Source organism: Lissotriton vulgaris, chromosome 5 (assembly GCF_964263255.1).
Source record: "Lissotriton vulgaris chromosome 5, aLisVul1.2, whole genome shotgun sequence".
NCBI classification, from domain to species: domain Eukaryota; kingdom Metazoa; phylum Chordata; class Amphibia; order Caudata; family Salamandridae; genus Lissotriton; species Lissotriton vulgaris.
The window spans coordinates 1,796,378,996-1,796,403,287 of record NC_141693.1 but is presented as its reverse complement, the minus strand read 5'-3'; the positions used below and the strand labels follow the sequence as shown (position 1 = coordinate 1,796,403,287).

The 24,292-nt window shown below is 47.2% G+C and overlaps 1 protein-coding gene across 1 annotated transcript in view; it reads right to left on the bottom strand.

Annotated features, from left to right (window-relative positions):
* DNAJC7 (DnaJ heat shock protein family (Hsp40) member C7) overlaps positions 1-24,292 on the bottom strand; it is a 649,293-nt gene that overhangs the window by 513,320 nt on the left and 111,681 nt on the right. Inside the window, exon 2 of the mRNA XM_086924152.1 lies at positions 10,228-10,316. Within this exon, the coding sequence (XP_086780278.1) occupies positions 10,228-10,316 (89 nt within the window). The remainder of the gene's footprint in view (positions 1-10,227; positions 10,317-24,292) is intronic.

The following is a 24,292-nucleotide window of genomic DNA, read 5'->3' as shown; positions in this document are numbered from 1 at the left end:
TGCTTTTAAATCTTGCTAACTTGTCACATTTGCTCAGTTTTTAGAGTTTGAGGTCAAGTTCATTTAAGTTAGGTCGAGGAGATTTTGTAGTTTACTAGACCTGCAGGTCTAGAGCATTTTATATGATTTGTCGAGCCCTGTATATCTATAGTTGCCGTCCCTTTGTAGGGGACCACAGTGGTCCAGGTAAACACATGCAAATGGTTTATCCGAGATGAGAAGGGGTGTCTGCGCTGGTCGTTTTACTGTTGATACTTTTATCCTTTGGCATATATCGCATTCTAATACATACTTTTTAGTTTGTATTCTCAAGCGAGGCCACCAATATCTCTGTTTTAATAGTGATATTGTTGCGGAAACGCCAGCGTGTGCAGAAGGAAGCCCTTCGTGTGCCGCTTTGATTAGTCCTAACCTGTGTTCCATGTTTGGAATTACCCTATCCCCCACTCCAGGGATTCGAGCAAAAGGAACATTATTTGTATCTGTTGAATATAAGTACTTTTCTGGAAAGCCTTTTGGGAGTGTTTTCTTATCATTCTTTACTGACGCACTAACAGCTTGTAGAATATCGCTGTCTATTTTTGTTTGTGACCGAGTTATCGCAGCTACGGAAGCCGTTTGCACAGCTGCCTTTGCGGCTTCATCAGCCAATGAATTCCCTGCAACGTGAACGCCATCACGTTGATGACTCAGTGTATGTATCACGTGAGTCTTTTGTAGTTCTTTCTGTAAAACTACCTGTTCCCAAAGCATTTTATGCTTTATTGTGCCACCTTTTGCATCTTTGAAACCATTTTCCACCCAATTCTGCAAGTATTCATTATAAGATTGTACGCAATAATAAGAATCGCACGCTATTAGTGTGGGGAATTCGCGATCGGTATTTTCTAGCGCCATCTTAAATGCTACTAATTCAGCTCGTTGAGCCGAGCAATCTCCTAGAGATTGTGTTTTGGTGACCATTGGTCTAAATTTACCTTTGTGCCAGCGACCTTTAACAATCGCGCACGCAGCACTATAAGCTTGTTTGCCCCCAACTGCGGGTTGTGCTGATCCGTCAATATATATAATACTTCCGTATTCTTTGAGAGGCAGGATTTCAATTGGTAGAGGACATTCATATTCATATTGTAAAAATTCTTGTGTCTTTAAATTAGGATCAAATTCGTAAACTACGTCTGTTGCAGCAAGAGAATTAACCCACTGGATCCATCTCGGATGCAAAGCTTTAGCATTAGGAATGCTTGCTTTAGTTACCGCTTCTAAAGCCGGTATAGGTGTTACGATTACTATTAGTTTACCCTGTGCTAGGGGCCTTTCTTTTGCTACAGCAGTCTGAACCGCAGTTAGAATTTTCTCCGTTGAACTGAATTTTATTTCAGCCTTTGTGTACAAATGTGATTTGTATGCTATTGGTACCTTTTCTCCCTCATTAGAGGTCAGGTACGTGAATCCGCATCTTCCTGGGATGACTCGGATTACAAGATCGCGTGTGTTGTCACGTGTATCTAATTTTGTTTTAGTTAACATGTCTGTTTGCAGTGATCTCAAAATTTCTGTGTGTTTTTGAGTCCAATTGATTTGTTTAAAATCAGGTTTTATTAGTTCGTAGAGAGGTTTAACCCTCTCTGCGTAATTTAGAATGTATGTTCTTCCGAAATTCAGAAAACCGAGTATGGATTGTAAATTCTTCCGCGTTTTTGGAGCTTGGAGTACAGCGCACTTCTCTAAGAAGTTGTCCGCTAGGCTTTTTCCTTCACTTGATAATTCGTATCCTAACAATAGTACTGTCAGATGGGCAATTCGAGACTTTTTAAAGTTGAATTTGTAACCCTCTGCTGCGAACCCAAGTATAACGGTGTTCACTCTTTTCAAGTGAGTATCCAAGTCGTCGTCTGTGAGATAGATATCATCTACGTAAGATAATGCCTCATCATCATATATTTGTAGTAACTCTGTTACCCTAGCTGAGAATAGTCCTGGGCTGTTCTTGAACCCCTGTGGGAGTCGACAGAATTTTTTCTGCGACCCAAATGCTGAGAAAGCGGTCAAATATCTGCTTTCTGGTGCAATGTTTTGACAAAAGAAACCATTAGATATGTCTAATGTCGTTTTATATTTTTTCCTAACTATGTTATTCATTAGGGCTGCACTATGCGAGTTTTGTACTGCAAATGTTTAGCAACATGCATTAAGATGTCTGTAAGCCAAAACTAGACGATATGAATTGTCTGGCTTGGAGACAGGAAACAAAGGATTGTTCATTTGAGAGGTACATGTTTCAATCACCCCCTGGTATTCAAGTTGATCTAAGATCTCCCTGACTTGTTTTTTAGCTTCTTGCTTAATGGGATACTGCCGTTGGGCAGTTGGTTCACTTTTTAATTGGATTTTGTGAGGAGGCGAGTCCTCATCCCATCCTACATGATTTTTATATAATGCCGGTGCCTGGGCTACTGCCCATTTCCTTGCATATGTATATTTTTTGTGAATCGGAAAGTGATTCGAGAAGGCAGGCATAATAATTTCTTCGCCACGAGGGCACTCCTTGACAAACTCTGGGGGCCAATCTTTTTCAGCTAACAGAATATCATAGCCTTTTGAGAGTTTATCCCAAAATAGACCCTTTATTTTCCTAGTCTTATCACCCTCTATACGCAATGTTATTTCGTATATTTTATGGGGCTCGCTAAGTCTGGTGTCGGCAGTTTCAACCTGAATGTATTCATTCGTGTCCACTGTCTCCAGATGACTCATCAAGATCTTGCGGGCTATACGGATTTCTGCTGCACTGTCCAACATTGTCTGTGCCCACTCCCCGTTTTTCAACTGTGTCCTCAGTATTCTCAGCATGGTTGATTACTCTAATACTGGCTACCTTCTTTTTTGGAAATTGAGATTTTTTACTCTGAGCAGGTTCCTTGTCTTTGGACTTGGTGTGCTCTCCTGGGTCTGACCTTCCTCTTCTTTCCGATTTCTGCGAAAAAGATAGAGAGGGACGTGTATCAATACTTTGATATCTATCAGGTTTTTTCAGATTATCCCTATTTCTAAGGTTATATCTTTTCTCAGAGGGCTCCCTCTGGGGAGACTGGTGTTCTCGAGTCGGAATTCTTTCCCTCCGTCGAGGAGACCTTCCTCTGGACTGGAAAACTTTTTCCTTGGGAGTGGATTGTTTATTTCCATCCAAGCTCTTTTTAGGAGTGTTTGAATTATTTTTAATAAATAATTTCAGGATTTTCGAGCAGTTGGGGCTTTACTGGTTTCCCACCCAAGCTGTCTCTACCTAATTCTTCATAGCATTTTTCTATGATTCTGGCAAGCTCAATTGGCTGATCTGTTATATCTGTTTCCTTCAACTTCTGGCGGATCGCCACAGATGCTTCTTCTCATTTATGTTGGCTAATAGTATAGCTGAGACCTGCTTGAAGTCTTTCAGTAATTTCATACCAAGATTTAAAGCTGGCTCTGGACCGTATTCATTTTGAATCTGTTTTAGCACTTCTGGTATTACCGCCATAGACGGAACACCGTGTGTTTTTGTGTAAATGGAAGCAAAGACTGTACCCCAAGTGTCACAATCCTCTATGTGTGGTGCGATTCCCATAGGAAGGCAGATTGTCAAGATTCTGTGTTTCTCTATAGGGGTAGTATCCGGAAATACTGCCTCTATTTGAGTGATTTTCTGTGCTAACCAGAAAGGAATTTGTTCCCGTTTTATAAGTGTTTTACCAAGACATGACTGTATGTTCTGTGGTGTAATTTTATTAGTGTTCCCCTGATGAGGGGTCAGCTGTGGTACATTAACAGCTGGTTGGACTGTTGCAGTCCGCATTACATATTGGACTAGTTGCCTATGTATTTTAATTAATGTTTTTAGCTGTACTAACAGCTCTTCTCTAGACATTTTTGCAATGTCCGGATGTGGTGTGTAGCTGGCTAGAACCGGCCACGTTGCTCCTGGTCTACCTAGTGGACCGAGCCTGGTAATATGATCATTATGTTTTCGGCGCCATTAAACCAGAGCAGGTGCTCTTGGGATTTCAGTCTCCTCAAAAGGAGCGTACTCTTCCGGAGGTTTCTCTATTTTGTAATAGTGAAACTCTTTTGTTCTAGCGTTTGCCGCTGGAAAGTTTATCCATGAATAGAATACCTCTGTCTGCCGATATTCGTGTGCCTCTATCACGAAAATTACTGTACCACCTTGTGGTGTCAGTCCATTCTCTATAAGTTTTAAAGTTATAGATTTTCTTAAGTGTGCCGGGATGATTATTGCACCCGGTACAGTGTCGTCGGGACCCTGCTGAGTCGCATCTGCTGCGCCCCCAGTGGTTCCGTTTTCTAAGTCTGACATTTTATAAATGCAGGCTTTGCAGAGTAGGTCTCCAAGGAGACAAGATTAGGTGCACAATATTTTGGAACACTGTATCCTTCAACGTTTAATAAACCAGAGCTTTACATAGGAATCTATTCCTACTGAGTTCGGGCGGATTTTAACCTTTCACCCACTCCAGACGTCTATTGGAGTATTTACGGGAGAAAGGGGTCTGTGTGAAATATGCACGACTGAGTTACTCTAACGTCTTGCGTTAGTTTATCGCCTTACCAAACGTTGGGCGCCATGTAGCGTAGTTCCTATTTTCCCAATAGGCCCTGCGCATTGGAATAACATAAACAGTAGTATCGACGTAGAAGTGCGGATCTTCCAGGCCTCTACTGACTATGCTAAACTTAATTGGGTTTGTTACCAACTAGCTCAGAGGTCACTGGAAACTTTCTTGACTGAAATAGGAAGTGATCAGCTTCCCTGGCACAGACCAGAAGGGATTCAGTTTTCCAACAACCGTGCAACATGACAACTTTGCTCCTCAGATCAAGAGTCAATCTCTAGGGTCGTGTGAAACAATAGACAGTTATTTTACTCAGTCAGGTTGGTGCAGTTTACTTTCACAATATGTAGAGAATAGAGAGACGGTCGTTTGTCAATAAAATGTAACATTTATTGAACAGTCTTTCTTCTCGTACAAGAGAAATGAATTGCCACAATTGCAAGACTTGTTATGATAAAAAGTACGTACAGTAAGATAAGTATTGCGAAATAATACTGTAAAAGCATTGATATGGTTTCTTAGCCATACAATGGTTTAAAAGGAATAAAACATATATACATTCATATATACATTAGGCTAAAATACTCAACTGGTGCTTCTAACTACGCCTACCCCAGTGTACCTGACCTAAGCCTAATACTTGGGAGGGGAGTAAGTAAGTAGCTTTAGTTTAAGTTGGTTTTGCCAAGGTTTGCTTCAAGAATTCTCTCTCAAGGGTTTAGTCAACACCATACCTCTGGAATAGAATGATGGAGGTCTGGTATCTCCCTCAGGGCTCGATATCCCAGTCACCCGCAAGGGTAGACTAGAAACCCCAGAGCTGGATTTCTCTGCAGGAGAAAGGCAGCGTCTCTTCTTCAGCGCGTCGAAGAGGGGCAGCGTCCGCGGGCAGCTTGCATCTGCTGGGCTCTTTGCAGGGGACGGCTGTTCAGCTCCTAAGTTCACCACACCATCGTTCGCTAGTTAGCAGTGATAGCAGTAGCGATAGCAGCTATGGTATCATCAGCATGACCGCTTCTTCAGCAGCAGCGAGATAGCTGGCAGCATCAGCTTCAGCGAAACAACGGCAGACAGCAACACAGCAGCTATGGCATTGATAGCTTCAGCGTTTGCTTAAGGCAACGTTGGTAATATTTATACCTGAAAGGTGCCTTGTTTGACGTAAGTTTTTGGACATAAGACGTCAATAAAGATGTCACTAGGAAGTGATCGTCTATCAGTGCTCATTAGAGTTCTATTACTAATCAAAACACAGCAAGCGGGGATTTCCAGGTTGCTGAGTTTTTATCTTGTTGAAGAACTCGGAGTGTTAATCTAGGAATCTCAGATAGTAACTTCTGCTCTGTCATTGCACTAACTGGTTGCAAAGGAAGTGGCAGAGAAAGCTATTCTGGAATGTGGCTCTGTTCGTGTGAGGCCAGAGATGAGTTTCTGAATATTGCACTTGAACGGTTATGCCAATATAGGGAATAAATGGATTTATAGCCGAATAGGGGCATAAGGTCACAGTATCAATCAGGGTCCTAGATTAGAACGCTACAGCATGGAATTATGAGATGCTCAAATGTCCTGTGTGTGTTACACTTAGCATAGCTACCAAGGTTTCAGATTGCGATGTGACATTTTCATAATTTCAGTGTAATTATGAGTGATATTTCAACGACTATGAGTGACACTTTCTAGTGAACAAAATCAAGCAATGAAGAGGTGGGAAACATAAATATTATAAATTATGCCCATTTGAGGAACTAAAACTATAAGAAAGTCACTGAACTAAAGTGCGCCTAACAGCAGGCTACTAAAAACTGAGCAGAGTCAGACTGTGTGAATGTCACTCATTATTACAGTTAAATTATGAAAACTTCAAACTTCCCAATCTGAAACCTTGGCCTCTAGGAGTGAATAAGTGTGAAAATGTGCTCTAATTGAGGTGAATTCCTTTGCACCCTCATGGTGACCAGCCTGCCAGGTGTCTGAGCAAACTTGCAAGCGCCAAGCAGTTTTCCATCAGCTACATGTTAATGTAACACTTCAAAATAAATACATAGGATGTTCTCTGCAGAAATCAGAGGTATGCCTGCGCCAGGTTACACTTACTCCAGCACTTTAAAAGTGGCAGTTTATTCAAAGTCCAATCAGGCCTCCCATAAGGTCTGGTTACTTTGCGTAGAAATGTTGCTAAGTTTTTTTAATGCTCATCTGTGGTCAGATTAAACCTTCCAAAACAGGCTGATTAATCTAGGAGTAGGGTGCGTGTTGCATTCATATTCAACACTAGTATTTAATACCATGTAGAGAACCAATACGTACCAAGGATATATTTCAAAGACATACAATGAATATGAAAAAGGAGCGCCAGAACAATTGTAATTAAATTAAAGTCTGTTTATTCTATACACTAGAATTAAATCACAATTTTATATTTGATATAAGGTCGCAAAAAGGAAAACGAGGGGGAATGGGCGTGCTTGTGATGGGTAGGTGTAGGTGTAGGTGAAAATCACTGGTTAAAAAGTACACAATTCAGATAGTTTCAACAACAAACTGGTAAAAAAGACCAATACAGAGAGACCTGTCCATTGTTAAACATTTTCTACAATACTTTTTTACAAATTTTTATGCATCAACGCAATATCGGAAAAAAAAGGCAGGGGGAAGTGGTACAGGCCTCAAGTTAGTGGAGAGCGTCGACGTTTTGACTAGACTAATGCAAGGAGGGTAATTTTGGACCTCTGCTGCTAGTCTTCTTCAGGACGGGGTAGGGCAACCTCTTCCTTGTGCCGCAATGGCATCACAGGTTTGTCAAGGATCCAAGCTGGGCTGGTAACTTCCCCTGATTAAGGTGTCTTCCACTTGGATAGCCCAGTCTTGTGAAGTCTTCAATGGAAGGCAAGGCCCTGGAGTTGGGCATTCATAATATCCAAAGCCCGAATTAATCGGTAATTTCTTAATATGAAAAACGGGCACAAAGGCAGTGGTCTGTGTTTGGAGGTGGTTAACTGAGCGCTTGAAGGTGTGTCATCAAGTAGGAGGAAGTGTTTGGTGGGCCAGTTTGAGGCAGTGTTATGTAACTTTGCTGAAGGGCCCTGCAGCAGTATTTACTGATATATGTAAATCGCCCAATGAAAGGGCCGATGTGACCAATGGAGGAACCAGAATCCTTTCTCATGGCTGGGGGTGAGCCCCTGCAATATGGCGGGTCACTGGCCTGAGAGCTCTTGACTGACGCGGAGAATGTACTTTGCAGGGGGCCCCCCTCAAGTTTTGTTACGTCACTGCTCTGATTGGTAGCTGTGGAAAGTAGCCTTCAGGCTTAGTCCAGGAGTACGAGTAGCTTATTTTTCCAGTACTAATAATATAGTGTAGGTTAAGTGGAAAAGAAGCACACAGTGTAGTTATAAAAATATGTATATATTATAAACGCTCACTAATACGTCGCAATATCTCCTACCCGGATATATAATCACAATACACACAATACTTCAACAAGAGAACAGGTAAGTAGCACAAATACACAGTGGTCTTCAGGGGGAGACCAAACCATATTTTAAGAAAGTGGAATGTGAACTGCGACCGAAGTCGAGACAGGACCTAGAAGACTTAGAAGAGCCAGGGACCCAAGGACCCATCCAAGGTAAGTACCCAGGAAGGCCACTGAGGCTGTGCACAGAGTGGAAATACGACTGTGTGCTCAATACTAGTCAAATGGGAAGTCACTGTTGCAGTTTAAGAAGAAAGACCATTCCCAGGAAACCCTGATGCAACCCCAGGGCAGATGGAAGGTTGGAGAGTCACCACCCCGTGTGGATACCTCAGAAACCAGGATACCTACACCAGGTAAGCCGGGTGCATAGGTGTGAATTACGATCGGATACCGCCATAAACCACAATGGAGGACTTCAGTGAAGATGCAGCTGACAAAGGTGAAGGTGAAAGAGTCCGGAGTAATCCAAAGGTCAATTCTTGAAGAAGTAGTACCTGCAAGCAGAGGCGAAAGAGTTTGCCACTCGGGAGTAGCCAGGAGGCAATGAAGACCAATGACCACTGATGACGGAAGATGCAAGAGAGTGGACGGTGCCCTTGTCACTGCAGCCGTGAGGACCAGGCGACGCTGTGTAAGACCAGCAGCCGTTCACGAGCTTTAACACATTGGAAATCGACAGCCAGGGGGTCGGTGTCCTGTGGGAACACCAACACGCCTTGGCAGCAGCAACAAACAAGGAAAGCGAAGAAAGTCCAGTGTTAGGACCAGCAAGGTCAATGGACTCACAAGTGCAGGAGAGTCAGGGCAGGCCCCGAGCAAGCAGGTGAGCCCAATGGAGCCAAAGAAGAGCCTAAAGAGGACCCAGAGGCCGAAGGCACAGGAGTCACAAGAGGACCTAGAGAGCCATCAACTGTGTTGCTGGGCCTTTCGGAGTCTGAGGGACGTCAGGAGCAGCAGACTGGTCAGCTTAGTTGCAGTGCCTGCAGATGCAGGGGAGTAACTCCTTCACATAAAGCAAGATTCCTTCGAAGATTCCTTCGCTAGCAAAAAGTGGGGGTGACCATGAAAGCAGATCCTACTTTCCTACACCTCTGTGCTGGGCTTCGAACAGGGATCCAAAAGGATGTAATTGAGGGCTTTGCTGAACAGGAGTAGAGGTTCAGAGAAGGAGACTCCTGGTTGCAACACCTCCATCAAGATGTAAGCCTTGATTGCCACGAAGGGCAACTGACTTCAGCTGCCCTCCACACCTTCATTGCATATGTAGGTCCCTCCTCCGTTGGCCACGGTGGAGGAGGGGAGTATGCTGGTATCTGAAGATGTGTCCAGTCCGCTGGCATTACCCAGTTCCTCACATCAGTCCATAGCCTGTTGATCCTGGTATTCTATTCCCTCCCATTCCGCCCCAAGATTTAGCCCTGCAGAATAGGGCTCAGGCTCTGAATAGGATGCAGGAGTACTGTTGGCATCGGAATCTGCATCGGTCGATGCGGCTCCAGCTCTGGGTCAACAGGGATCAGAATGGTGCTGGCACCACCAGCATCAGCTTCAGGGCAAGTGTAGGTCGTAATGGCACGACCAGCGCCGATCAGGATCCAAGGTGTCCCATCGGAGCAAGAACCTGATGGAGATCTCTTCTGACCCCGTGGGACCAAAGGCGCACTGGAGGGAGTCGAGCAGCTCAAAAATGAGGTGCATGGTCTCATAGAACTTTTTGATTTGAGAAAGTGTCGCTCCTACTTCTGGAAAACTGGGGAGGCGCAGAGCGGCAGGCTGCTCTATTCTGAGTGACACTGCGCTTTATAAATACCTCATACCATTTAATAAAATGTGCCAAGTTGTGAGGTGGAAAAGAGAGGTTAAGATAGAGGAAATGGCATTATTCTGCAAAGATGCAGGAAACCCTAACACATTCTCCAATATGGACAATGATCCTTTCAAATATTTTGACCACAGCCCTTTTCCAAGTTAGGCAGGTTTCAGCACATGGAATGGGAGTGTTCCTATAGTCGTAACTAGCCAATGGCTTACCTGCAACATTCTCTGACCCAAAACCACTTGTAAGAGCAGTTTACAGAATACATTGGCAACATATTTCGGGCATGCGAGACACCACAGATCGTCAAGACTTACCTATGGCTTTTGTATAATAGTTGTATGCTTCATTGTAATCCTTCTTCGCATAATAGCGATTTCCTTGTTCCTTGTAATTTTCGGCTTCTCTAAAATAAAATCAAAAGGGCCTAAATTAAAAGAATATTTAAAAACAGAAAATTATTTTTTTGCACCACAGATTTTTTTTTTTTTTTTTAAACAAAAGCACAAATAAACAACCACTGCATGTGCAGATCAAGTTCACACATAAAATCTGGGTAAACAATCATGAAAGCTCTGGGAAAGTTTTAATGATGATTGCGGTCTTGATTACTTTTTAACCCTTCCTCTGCTAGATATTTTCACACCTCTGTGCCAGGGCTTTTTTTTATTTAAATTTTTTTTAAAATCAATTGGTTAGGTTGTTTATACCTGAATGTCTTTGTGAACTCTTTGTGAATTTATGGCTATGTACTGGAGCAAATTCCCACATCAATATCTCATTGCAGCCTGAAGATACAGTGACAAATGTAGAGATATTTTCATTTTATTCGTAGATTTACTCAAGATTGCTACATTTTTCAAAGGACAAACCAATCCATGAAAGCTCGCCAAGGGAATATGGACCTGAATATCTGGTGTTGGTTAACTGAAGGAAAGTGGCCTACACAGACAATTAAGTGACACTAGTGGAAATCATTAATTGTGTCAGAAGCACTGTTCATTTGGTGCGCCGAGTGGGATGGAGCAGAGCAGAGGCGGAAAGGAGTAAAGCAGAGGAGGGAGGGAGCAAAGCTTAGGGAGCAAAGTAGACGAGGAAGGAAGGGTGGGAGCAGTGCAGGGGAGGGAGGGATGGAGGGGAGGGAGGAAGAGAGAGAGCAGTGCAGGGAAGGGAGGGAGCCGAGCTGAGCAGAGGCGGGAGGGAGCCGAGCCGAGCAGAGGCGGGAGGGAGCCGAGCCGAGCAGAGGCGGGAGGGAGCCGAGCCGAGCAGAGGCGGGAGGGAGCCGAGCCGAGCAGAGGCGGGAGGGAGCCGAGCCGAGCAGAGGCGGGAGGGAGCCGAGCCGAGCCGAGGCGGGAGGGAGCCGAGCAGAGGCGGGAGGGGGCCGAGCAGAGCAGAGGCGGGAGGGGGCCGAGCAGAGCAGAGGCGGGAGGGGGCCGAGCAGAGGCGGGAGGGGGCCGAGGAGAGCAGAGGCGGGAGGGAGCCGAGGAGAGCAGAGGCGGGAGGGAGCCGAGGAGAGCAGAGGCGGGAGGGAGCCGAGCAGAGGCGGGAGGGAGCCGAGCAGAGGCGGGAGGGAGCCGAGCCGAGGCGGGAGGGAGCCGAGCCGAGCCGAGCAGAGGCGGGAGGGAGCCGAGCAGAGGCGGGAGGGAGCCGAGCAGAGGCGGGAGGGGGCCGAGCAGAGCAGAGGCGGGAGGGGGCCGAGGAGAGCAGAGGCGGGAGGGAGCCGAGGAGAGCAGAGGCGGGAGGGAGCCGAGGAGAGCAGAGGCGGGAGGGAGCCGAGCAGAGGCGGGAGGGAGCCGAGCAGAGCAGAGGCGGGAGGGAGCCGAGCAGAGCAGAGGCGGGAGGGAGCCGAGCAGAGCAGAGGCGGGAGGGAGCCGAGCAGAGCAGAGGCGGGAGGGAGCCGAGCAGAGCAGAGGCGGGAGGGAGCCGACCAGAGCAGAGGCGGGAGGGAGTCGAGCAGAGCAGAGGCGGGAGGGAGTCGAGCATAGCAGAGGCGGGAGGGAGTCAAGCATAGCAGAGGCGGGAGGGAGTCAAGCAGAGCAGAGGCGGGAGGGAGCCGAGGCGGGAGGGAGCCGAGGCGGGAGGGAGCCGAGGTGGGAGGGAGCCGAGGTGGGAGGGAGCAGAGCAGAGCAGAGCAGGGAGGGAGCAGAGCAGAGCAGAGGTGGGAGCTGAGCAGAGCAGGGAGGGAGCTGAGCAGAGCAGAGGTGGGAGCTGAGCAGAGCAGAGGTGGGAGCTGAGCAGAGCAGGGAGGGAGCTGAGCAGAGGTGGGAGGGAGCAGAGCAGAGGTGGGAGGGAGCAGAGCAGAGGTGGGAGGGAGCAGAGCAGAGGTGGGAGGGAGCAGAGCAGAGGTGGGAGGGAGCAGAGCAGAGGTGGAAGGGAGCAGAGCAGAGGTGGGAGGGAGCAGAGCAGAGGTGGGAGGGAGCAGAGCAGAGGTGGGAGAGAGCAGAGCAGAGGTGGGAGAGAGCAGAGCAGAGGTGGGAGAGAGCAGAGCAGAGGTGGGAGAGAGCAGAGCAGAGGTGGGAGAGAGCAGAGCAGAGGTGGGAGAGAGCAGAGCAGAGGTGGGAGAGAGCAGAGCAGAGGTGGGAGAGAGCAGAGCAGAGGTGGGAGAGAGCAGAGCAGAGGTGGGAGAGAGCAGAGCAGAGGTGGGAGGGAGCAGAGCAGAGGTGGGAGGGAGCAGAGCAGAGGTGGGAGGGAGCAGAGCAGAGGTGGGAGGGAGCAGAGGTGGGAGGGAGCAGAGCAGAGGTGGGAGGGAGCAGAGGTGGGAGGGAGCAGAGGTGGGAGGGAGCAGAGCAGAGTGTAGTTCCTATATTCCCAATAGGCTCTGCGCATTGGAATAATATATTCAGCAGTGTAGACGTAGGACTGAGATCGACTAGGTCTCTACTGACTGTATTAGACTTAAGGTTTGCCAGCTAGCTCAGAGGTCACTAGAAACTTTCTCGAATAAACGAGGAGTTTAATTTCCTTGGTAGACAAGAAGGGATTAGCTTCTGACAACGATATAACATGACAACTTTGCTCCCTCAGAATAAGAGTATCTCTAGAGTCGTGTGAAAACAATAGACAGCTATTTCACTCAGTCAATCGTGCGTACTTAGTTTCACCAGAGTGCAGAGAAAAGAGAGACTGGCGTTTTCAATAAAAGGTGTAATTTATTGAGCAGTCTTCTTTCTCATGCAAGAGAAATGAATTGCCATAATTGCAATACTTAATGTAAAGTAAAGTGCGTACAGTAAAGGGAGCATTATGAAATACTGTAAAAGCATTGATATAGTTTCTTAGCCATAAGATACTTTAAAATGGATAAAATATATACATACATATATACATTGACTAACATATTCAACTGGTGCTTCTAAATACGCCTACCCCGGGGTACCTGACCTAAGCCTAATACGTGGGAAGGAGTAAGTAAGTAGCAGTTTAAGTTAAGTTGGTTTTGCCAAGAATCTGACTCAACAATTCTCTTTAAGGGTTTAGTCAGCTCTGTACCTGGGTAATAGAATGCACGAGGTCTGGTATCTCTCTTTCAGGACTCGATATCCCAGCAGCCCGCGAAGGCGGCTGAGAACAACGGAGCTGGATTTCTCGGCAGGAGAAAAGACAGTCTCTCTCTCAGTGCGTCAAAAAAGAGGGGCAGCGTCCGTGGGCTCTCGCATCAGCTGGGCTCTCGGGCAAGTAGATAGCTGCTCGGCTCCAAAACCACCACCGTCTGTTTGTTTAAGGCAACGTTGGTATATTTATACCTGAAAGGTACCGGGTTTGACGTAAGGTTGGACATAAGACGTCAATAAAGATGTCACTAAGAACTGGCCGTTCTTACAGTGCCACAGGAGTTCTAGGACGAAATCAAAACAAAAGCAAATGGGGATTTCCCAGGTTGCTGGAGGTTTGGTTTGTTTAGAGAACTCGTTGTGATTTCTAGGAGTCCGAGGAAGTAGCCTTGCTTAATGTGACTGCATGGGCTACAACTAAATATTGATATGATTCCTATGCCATTATAGGGATATTATTGATTATAACCGTACAAAGGCATAAAATAGAAATATCGATTTAGGTTCCTAGATAAAAACACAATAAGAGCAGAGGCGGGAGGGAGCCGAGCAGAGGCGGGAGCCGAGGCGGGAGGGAGCCGAGCAGAGGCGGGAGCCGAGGCGGGAGGGAGCCGAGCAGAGGCGGGAGCCGAGGCGGGAGGGAGCCGAGCAGAGGCGGGAGCCGAGGCGGGAGGGAGCCGAGGCGGGAGGGAGCCGAGGCGGGAGGGAGCCGAGGCGGGAGGGAGCCGAGGCGGGAGGCAGCCGAGGCGGGAGGGAGCCGAGGCGGGAGGGAGCCGAGGCGGGAGGGAGCCGAGGCGGGAGGCGGGAGCCGAGCAGAGGCGGGGAGGGAGCCGAGCAGAGGCGGGGAGGGAGCCGAGCAGAGGCGGGGAGGGAGCCGAGCAGAGGCGGGGAGGGAGCCGAGCAGAGGCGGGGAGGGAGCCGAGCAGAGGCGGGGAGGGAGCCGAGCAGAGGCGGGGAGGGAGCCGAGCAGAGGCGGGGAGGGAGCCGAGCAGAGGCGGGGAGGGAGCCGAGCAGAGGCGGGGAGGGAGCCGAGCAGAGGCGGGGAGGGAGCCGAGCAGAGGCGGGGAGGGAGCCGAGCAGAGGCGGGGAGGGAGCCGAGCAGAGGCGGGGAGGGAGCCGAGCAGAGGCGGGGAGGGAGCCGAGCAGAGGCGGGGAGGGAGCCGAGCAGAGGCGGGGAGGGAGCCGAGCAGAGGCGGGGAGGGAGCCGAGCAGAGGCGGGGAGGGAGCCGAGCAGAGGCGGGGAGGGAGCCGAGCAGAGGCGGGGAGGGAGCCGAGCAGAGGCGGGGAGGGAGCCGAGCAGAGCGGGAGGGAGCCGAGCAGAGGCGGGGAGGGAGCTGAGCAGAGGCGGGGAGGGAGCCGAGCAGAGCGGGAGGGAGCCGAGCAGAGGCGGGAGGGAGCCGAGCAGAGGCGGGAGGGAGCCGAGCAGAGGCGGGGAGGGAGCCGAGCAGAGGCGGGGAGGGAGCCGAGCGGGAGGGAGGGAGCAGAGCACAATGGAAGGGCACGGAGTCACTGAGTGAAGTGGTGGAGTGTGGATTAAGTATGTTGTGGTAGCTCACTGCGATTACAGATAACACATTTTTAATTGAAATTACCATTACATTTGTACAGACATACAGTTTTATTGAAAAAGGTATACAGCTCACAAACAATGTGCATTAATGTCATAACCTAGTGCATTGATTTGTTCTGATCGTATTAAAATATTTGTTTTCCCAACACTTCAGAATTACAAAAAAATCTGATTCCTTTGTGCTTACCTAATTCTTATATATATTCTGAAATATTTGCACAGTTAATTCAAAGACATTTAAATTTTGGTGTGTGCTTGCAAAAAGCCTTTCCTTTCACAGCTGATCGTCACAAATACTTTCACTTTTAAGTCAGAGGAAAAAAACTAAACATCAAGCTCCCTCGGACAACAGAGCCCTACATTTGGTCTCGGTCTTTGAATGCACGGCAAATGCGACAAGAACAAGATTTAAAGGCCTATTTGCAGAAAGCAAGAAATAATGGAAGAATATAGTAAATAGGCTATGCTCCATGGGAGAAACGAGCTGTACAGCCTAAAACAAATAAAGCCAACAAATAAACTGCAAGCAAATGTGAGTTACAAAAGACAAAGCCATTTGTAAGCAATGGGCGGTGTGCATTCCCAGGAAAGCTTTCAGAGTGTCCCCAGGAAGTTGTTAGCGAACCAGACAGCTGTGCTGCCTGGTGGGTTTCAACCTAAAGAGTACAAACAGGAATGCTAGATTCTGTTTTTTGTCTTCTGGTGGCAGCTATTACCCCAAGGCTACATTATCATTTGACATTTGTTGAGCTCGTAGCTACCCGCAGGCATCCCAGCGCTAGTGGCGACAGGCAGACGACAGCAGGAGTTCTATATCGTATTCTGTAAAAGCCAGGTCATCAATAGCTTCCGAAAAGAGAAGTAATGAGCAGTGGAGTGAAGCTGAAGAGGAAAGGTATTCCATACTCTGGCTATATTGTATGAGAAAGAGCAGCCTCCGGAACAGGCCCTTGTAATTTTAGGGACTGATCCTAAGAACAGCTTCGTTGAACGAAGACATATCAAGGGGCGATAGGTGATAAGGGAACAGTTAATTGTGGGACCCTTCCCCCAGAGGTTCTTGTGAGCTATACACAATTATTTTAATATTATGCGTTCATTTATTGGCAGCCAATGTAGCGTTTTAAGGGCGGGCTTGGCAGAATGAGTTTTAGGGGTATTGAGTAGCAGCCTGGCTGAGCAATTCTGCACGACCTGAAATTTCCTTATGGTGGATTTAGGAGCACCAAGGTAGAGGGAATTCCCATAATTCAGGTGGGAGAGAACCAATGCTTGAACCATGACTCGCCTAGCTGGCATTGGAAGAAGTGGCAAGTTTGCCCAGATCAATCTAAGGATGCCAAAGCAGGTAGCTGCTAGCTTCACTGCTTGTTGCTGCTATCCAACCAGAACCCGAAGCTTTTTATTTTAGGTTTAGGGGCTGGTGGTGGGGCAAGACAGGTAGGCCAGCCCAGTCCAAAATTGGAGATAGTAGGATTGCTCATGATCATTAACTCAGTCTTATCTCCATTGAGCTTGAGGCACAAGTGATCCATCCATTTGGTCACTGTCTCATAACAAATTTCCATGTCGGATGGAAGGTTATTGGGGTGTTTTAGAGCTACCATCAGCTGTGTATCGTCAGCATATGTAAAGATATAGATCCCGTGTGGTCGGACTAGCTCGGCAAGGGGTTTCATAAAAGCATTAAACAGTGTGGGGCTCAATGAGGAGCCCTGGGGAACGCCACATGTGAGTGGCATGCTCTTAGAGAGGTTACTTCATTGAAGTACCTGGAATGATCGGAATGATCGGTCAAGTAAGAAGGACCTAATCCAAGCTATGACGCCACTGGAGACTCCAACCTTTCTGTTAAGAAGGATGTTCTAGTTGACAGTGTCAAAGGCGGAGCTCAGGTCGAGAACAATAATGGCAACAGCTCCTTCCTGGTTGAGGATTTTCCTAGATTCTTCAACTACTGCGAGAAGGGCGGTTTCCATACCATGTAGTGGTCGGAATACAGTCTGTGGGTATGTAGTAGAGCGTGAGTTTCTAGGAACTCAGAGAGAATTCTGTTGACATATTTCTCTCTAAAATGTTGCTTATCCCAGGGAGAAGCGAGATGGGGCGATAGTTACCCAGTAGCTCAGGGTTTACATTTTTTTTTTTTTAGCAGTGCTCTTATGGCATGATTCCATGATAGAGGAACTTGACAAGTGGAAATAGATAGATAGACGAAGCATATGTAGGGGTGCCGGAACGCAAGGGGAGCCATATTTGACCTGGGCAAAGATTCGGGAAAGGGTGTCCAGGTTCATATGGGAAGTTCCTCCAGTCGTTGTTTAATGTCAAATGGAGGGTTATCTTTCACGGCAGTGTTGTGGGAACAAAGAGCCTGTGGAAAGGCATTATATATATATATATATATATAGGATGTTCTTATTGAAAAATTCTGCAAGTTCACTGCAGCGGGTTGGGGTAGAGTAAGGTGGTGTCGCAGGCGGAGTACACTCCATGAGACTTTTTGCAATACGGAAAATGTACCTGGGGGCGTGGACTGCAGAGGTAATTCTTTCTTCAAAGTGCAGTGCGTGAGCTTTCTTTATTTCTGTTGCTAGATTTTGATGGACTCTCTATATTTCTGTTTAAGGTATAGTAATCTTTCCTCCATGCTCTTTCTAGTCTTTTGCAATTTTGTTTGAGTTCACAGAGTTTGGGTGAGAACCAGGGTGACGTTTTCTCTTTAGCCCTTTTGTGGACAGATTTGAATGGGATTGTGGGGTTCAAGGATGATTCAATCCAATGATTGAATATTTCAGTAGCTGCTTTGGGGTTGGTGTCTAACGAAGGCCTGGTATTCATCAGAGCTGTAGTCCAAGATTCTAGCAAAAGTTTAGTCCATGGGCTTTCGCAACTACATGTTGATAGAGAAATAGTGGTCTGTGTCGGAATGTTCATTGGATCGGGATTAGGAAATGGTCCGACCAAGGCACAGGGATGGGGTTACCTGCTTTAAGCTTTTCGATGTTTGAAAAAACTGGATCTAGAATGTGGTCTTCACAATGGGTCGGGTTGGTAACCTTTTGAATCAGTTGAATAGCCGATGAGTTCCAAGGCTTCAGACTTTAAAAGGGTCCTCTAAATGCAAGTTGAAATCGCCTAAGAGTGTGATTTTGGGGGAGAAGCTAGCTAACATGTCAGCAGTATCTGTGAGGGATTTAAGAAATTGTCCACAGGGACCTGGGGGGCGATAGATGAGAGGGGGGAGTTTAGCAGAAAATGAGATTGCGAAGATCAAGCTTCCGCAGTCTTGAATAACGTCAGGCTCAGTGCGACACTTGAGGCAATCCTTGAGCATGATGGCAATGCCTCCCCCTTTCCTCAATTCCTGGTCTTTCCTCATGATATAATAGCCAGGAGGAAGTGCTTGCACAAGGTCGGGTCCAGATTCCTTGTGGAGCCATGTTTCAGTTAAAAACAAAACATTGAGGTGTTCGTCCTCAAGAAATATATTGATTTCTAAAGAATGTTTGGGTAGAGATCTGCAATTGAGAATAAAAATGTTATACAAATTGGGGGTCATTGTTTTAGGCTGTGTCCGAGGGGCAGTGAAGGGACCAAAGGTACACTAAGTACATGGAGTGAAGCCATTCATTAAACAGATGGAATGAAGGCTTTTATCTTTACAAGGGATCCGCAGTTGATGAAGTTGGCTGGAGAAGTATACAAAATTGTCTTTGAAGGAGGGGCAGGGGTTCTGGCCCCTGGCGGGCTTGCCCTTGGCACGCCAAAGCGCCAGATGCACGCATTCACGCTGCCATGCAACTTAAATAGTACTAGGGAGTATGCCTACCTGGCCTTTGACCCGGAAGTCGCCCCGCCTACTCTCGTCAGATCCCTCCACTCAAGCGGAAATTCCGTGGTGGACCAGGGAGCGAGTGCGAGATAGAAGCCTTAAAGAGGTACGTTTAAAATAATGGCTAAAGAACCAGAAGTTTAAAACTAAAGAACCAGGGTTAATGTTGGAGGGGCTTGGCCAGCAGAATGGCTGCCTAGCTGCATCTGCCGGAGCTTCAGCAGCCCGAACCTGATCCTGACTAACACCCTGTCCTTCTTACCACCTCCTGCCGCTTATAAACAGGGCGTCCTGGTCTATAAAACTTATAGACACCCTGTACAGTGATTTGAGCCCATCGAAAGCTGAGGAAACAGAAGAATTGAGGAAACGCTGGAACGAGGCGCAGCTTCCCACAATGGCGGCCACGAAAATCTAGCTAAGGGGAACTGCTCTACATCGAAGAAGGAAGACGGAACCTAGATGCGGAAGCCCTGCCGGGCGACACTCCAGGGGCCAACCTAGTGAGCCGCGCAAAGCTCACGGAGATGTGTATATCTGAGCCCAGCCCGTTCGCAGGTGAGAGGGGCAGCAAGGCAAGAGTGAGCTGGGTCCTCCTGAGGAAAGCGGGGCCGGCATCTGAGCGGCCCAGAGGGGAGTATTAGGAGATCCCGAGAGGACTAAGCAATGGGGGAGCGAAGACCCTACCACCCGGCGATCCAAAGTGACTGGGAGATTGAACCCGCTCCTGATAGAGACCACCTCCCCAGGACTGAACCCCCAAGAGTTGCCCCACGTCTGACATGGGAAGAGGGCCCGACTTCCCTGCTGTCCCTCTGGAGGGGGTTGAAGATAAAAGACCTACCAAATCACTGAGTACGAGGGGCTGCAAAAGTATCTTGTTGTAGCAAGCCCGTATGCCCGCAGGCTGCTTACCCGCTTCAGGCTAGGTACCTTTTTTCATCTAATTACATTTCCTCTAACCAATAACTGGTCAATGGACAACCTTGTTTGCCCCTGTGATGATTATTCCTATCAATCAAATATACATTGTATTTTATTTTGTAAATTTTATCATGCACCACAAAGGGCCTTTTTATTACCTATTCTTAAAAACTGTGGGATACGGACCTGTCTAGCAGCTTATACAAAGCTGCAAAAACTAGAAGAAGATGAGCATGTTATCCTTGCAGTGACCAGCTTTTTAAAATTAGTGATCAAATTTCGGAACACAATGTGAGGCTTTTTAACCAATATAAATTGATTTTATCTAATATTGTCTTTTTAGAATTATTGGTGTTTTGAAATTTTTTTACTTAAAGTGACCTAAATGCTTAATTGTAAATTAACTATCTGTACACTGGCCTTTTTTTCGATTGTATAGGTTGATAATTGTTTTTCTATAATATGTGCTTTTATGGTTTTATATGAAATCGAATAAAGCTTGATTTGATTTGTCAATACCTTAAACTCTCGCAAACGCATGACCTATTGCATAGCAAATGTTTGTTTTTGAGGTCTAGCATTAGCCAAGGCATTTGGATGTTTACAAAATTATACAAAGCACTTTCAGGGTTTTTCAGTCAGACCTCTTCATCCTTTAGTTTGATCTGTAATTCACATTACAGCATGAGGCAGCCAATTTCAATCACTGGCTAACTTCACTATGAGTGACTCAGTCTGCCCTTTTCACAAGGAGCACATATGCAAAGTAGTTTTCTTCAGCACGCCTTTTGATAGCAAATGTTTTCACTTTAAAAAAAAAAAATATTCAAGGGCCCAGCAGCTACCTAACAAGGTTTTATAAAGCCATAACAAATAAATACCACTGACAAAGCTAACAAGCATTTACAATACAATAGTCTCGTCTTTGTTAAAGTTAGAGCTATTGGCATTGCTCATGACATTTTTAGGTCGAGCGTAGCAATGAACTTTTGCTGGCGTGTCTGGGGGAATGTGAGACAGCGATCGCCCACGCGCTTTTCCCTTCCAGATTTCACCGCGGGAGCGCGCCTCTCAGACGCGCTTGCGCAGAGTAACTCAGCCCCTGCTCACACAGACAAAGCTAGCCCCCACCCCTCTGCATGCACACACACACACACAGGCGCGCGAATGCACACACGTACAGGCACACGGCACACCCCCCCCCCCCCTCCCCCTTACCTCACCGGAGTCGGACTCGGGCTCGCACCATCTACCAAGGGAGCCCCGCAGAACACTCTAGCTCCTCTAGCTAGAAGCGGAGCTCTCCCCATAGGCATGGGGGCCCCGCAGTCTCCCCGCTGGTCTTCACCCGGGCCCCCTCCTGGGACCCGGGACTTCATGCGGCACTTCTCTTCTCCGGGCTCGCGCTCGGCAAAACGAAACTGCAGAGTGGCGCGCATGCGCAGGCAGCCCCCGCCCTCCCACTCATCATCGGCTGCAGGGTGCCCCCCGGCTGATTCTGGCTCGTTTAAAATAAAGAATTCTGAAATGCATACTTCATGGGATCACTCGGCTCCTTTCTAAGGTCAGTGTTCACTCAGTGTGAGTGTGGTGTGGAATGTTGGTGCATGGAAATGTTGATGCATGGAATGTTGGACGTCTGACAGTCCGATGAAAAATGGGCTGGGAGGCTACTACTACAGGTGGGGCTCTTTACTATTGCTCTTCATTGAAGCTACTTCTTAAAACATCTTCTTTAATCTACACCTGGACTACTGGACAACATTTATATTATAACACCCAGGCAGTCAAGACTGTTTTAAGTCACATGCGCCGGTACGTTCGTGCCAGACGTCACAGGTTTAGCTGGGGTGAACAGCTTTCAGCACTGGCTTCTGAGGCCTGTCGGGCTGTAATGCCACGCCCCCTGATGTAGGAAGACTTGGCAAATAAAATGCTGCCGGGCGCTTAAGACTTAATTAAGCCATTGCTCCCCATTACTGTATGTCAATCATCGAAGGGATACCCATTTGCCAATGGGTCCCTTGAGATTGCTCTGTGAATGCCTGGGGAGTAGTGGGTGGGAGAGAGTGCACATACTTGGCATTATCGTCGGGGACTCTAATCACACACTGTAAACGGATTCACTGAGACTGTTTTAGCTAAATTGAAACACGTGTGGTGTATCTGTACAACTTCCTGATCAGTGCTGCTGGCAGGATTGACGTAAAAGTAAAGAGCAGGCTGTCCCGGGCAGGTGGTATGCTTGCAACGAGGGCTGCTGAGAGGGTGGTGATCTGAGTATTTCATTCATAGGCTCAGTTGCCTTATTAGCCTGTACTGTCTGCTGTGTCCTTTTGACCTTCGTACTGCCACAGTGCCATCCAAGAAAACGTGTTGATTGTTGCTCCCTCCTTCCCCAGTCCAGCTTGAAATGAATGAAGTACGTTTTTCATTGCTGGGATTGTCTGGCTGCCCTTGGTAAAATCCTCTGTGCGCATTCCATGATGAATGATATTTCAACTTTATTCTGTGTGAAGGGTTGCCTCGCTCAGCAGTTCAAAGCTTAGAAGCCTCCGTTCCTCGAATTAGTAGAGGCTGGCAAGCCAACAAATCGACAGGGAGAGCCCAGATGAAGGTCTGGATTGGCCCTCCCGTCCAAAGCACGAGCCCAGCCTTTAAAATATGTATATGTAAAATGCGCAAAACACGTATAAAAGTATAGAAAACATTTTAACTTCGAAAAATTGCCATTTAATATTTGGAATCGTTTCAATCTGATATGTTTAGTCTATTAAATGAAATTTACGAGAGGGTGTAAAGGGCCCACTGAACTGAATTCCTTACTTAGTCATAAGTCTATAAGTTGAATGACATGACCACTCCCAAACATCTTCAGACATATCCTCAGATTATCAACTATCTCAGAGGGGAGCCTTGGAGTCGACACTGCTGCTAGTGAACATCGCTGCTGGATTCCAGCATCGTTTACAGCACATCCATCATGTCCAAGGCCATTTACAAAGTAGAGACACACACACACACACACACACACACACACACACACACACACACACACACACACACACACACACACCCCCGCTGGATTTTTGTGCAGTGGTTTTAGTAAAGCACCCAGTACTCCTTCAGTGTCTAGCCTTAGAGATGATGTACCAGTACCTCCCCAAGCAAGAGTTAGGAGTTGGTCTGCAAAAGTAGAATGTATGTCCAAAACTAGCTACACCCACAAAAGAGGAGTTGTTTACACGAGTAACAACTCACCCGATTCACAAAATAAAATAGGATGGAAACTGCAAGATAATGGGGATCTATACTTCAGGCCTAAATGAAGGCAAAGCGTGGGGTGGTCGTGGCAGGCAATGCATATGACAGCCACAGCTACAAAGGGGGAACTTTTCAATCAAAAAGACCACTGCAAGAGAAACAGTAGAAAAGTTTAGTTTATTCTACTCTTGAAAAGTGGGCTTTTGAAATGGGTTAGGAAATCATCTTTTAGAAAAAAAACAAAATAATCCAAAGTAGTTTCTTTAGAAGTGTGGAGCTTTGGACTTCCACAGGTCTCGCATTTACGCAAATTTGAGCTATTGGCATTGTAAATGATAATGCCTTTTATTTATGTTTTCGTTTTTGAAACCTAAATAAAAGGCATTGTCATTTACAATGCCTAATAGCTTAAACTTGCGTAAATGCGAGACCTATTGCATTGCAAATGCTTGTTGTTTATGTTTTTAAAACATAAATAAATGGCATTGTCATTTACAATGCCAATAGCTTAATCTCTCGCAAATACGAGACCTATTGCATTTGCACCAACAAGGGGGCCCCCTACACACACACAAAGAGCCACGAACAAACACACATACACACATACACACACAAAGTGCCACAAGCACACACACACATACACACACAAAGTGCCACAAGCACACACACACATACACACACAAAGAGCCCCCCACACACACACATACACCGACAGAGCCACACACACACACAGCCACACACACACACACATACACCGACAGAGCCACACACACACACACAGCCACACACACAACCACACACACAGCCACACACACACACACACACACACAGCCACACACACAGCCACACACACACAGCCACACACACAGACACACACACAGCCACACACACACACACACACACACAGCCACACAGCGACACACACAGCCACACACACACACACAGCCACACACACACACAGACACACACACACACAGACACACACACACACACACACAGACACAGCCACACACACACACAGACACAGCCACACACACACACAGACACAGCCACACACACACACACAGCCACACACACACACACAGCCACACACACACACAGCCACACACACACACAGCCACACACACAGCCACACAGCCACACACACAGCCACACACACAGCCACACAGCCACACACACAGCCACACACACAGCCACACACACAGCCACACACACAGCCACACACACAGCCACACACC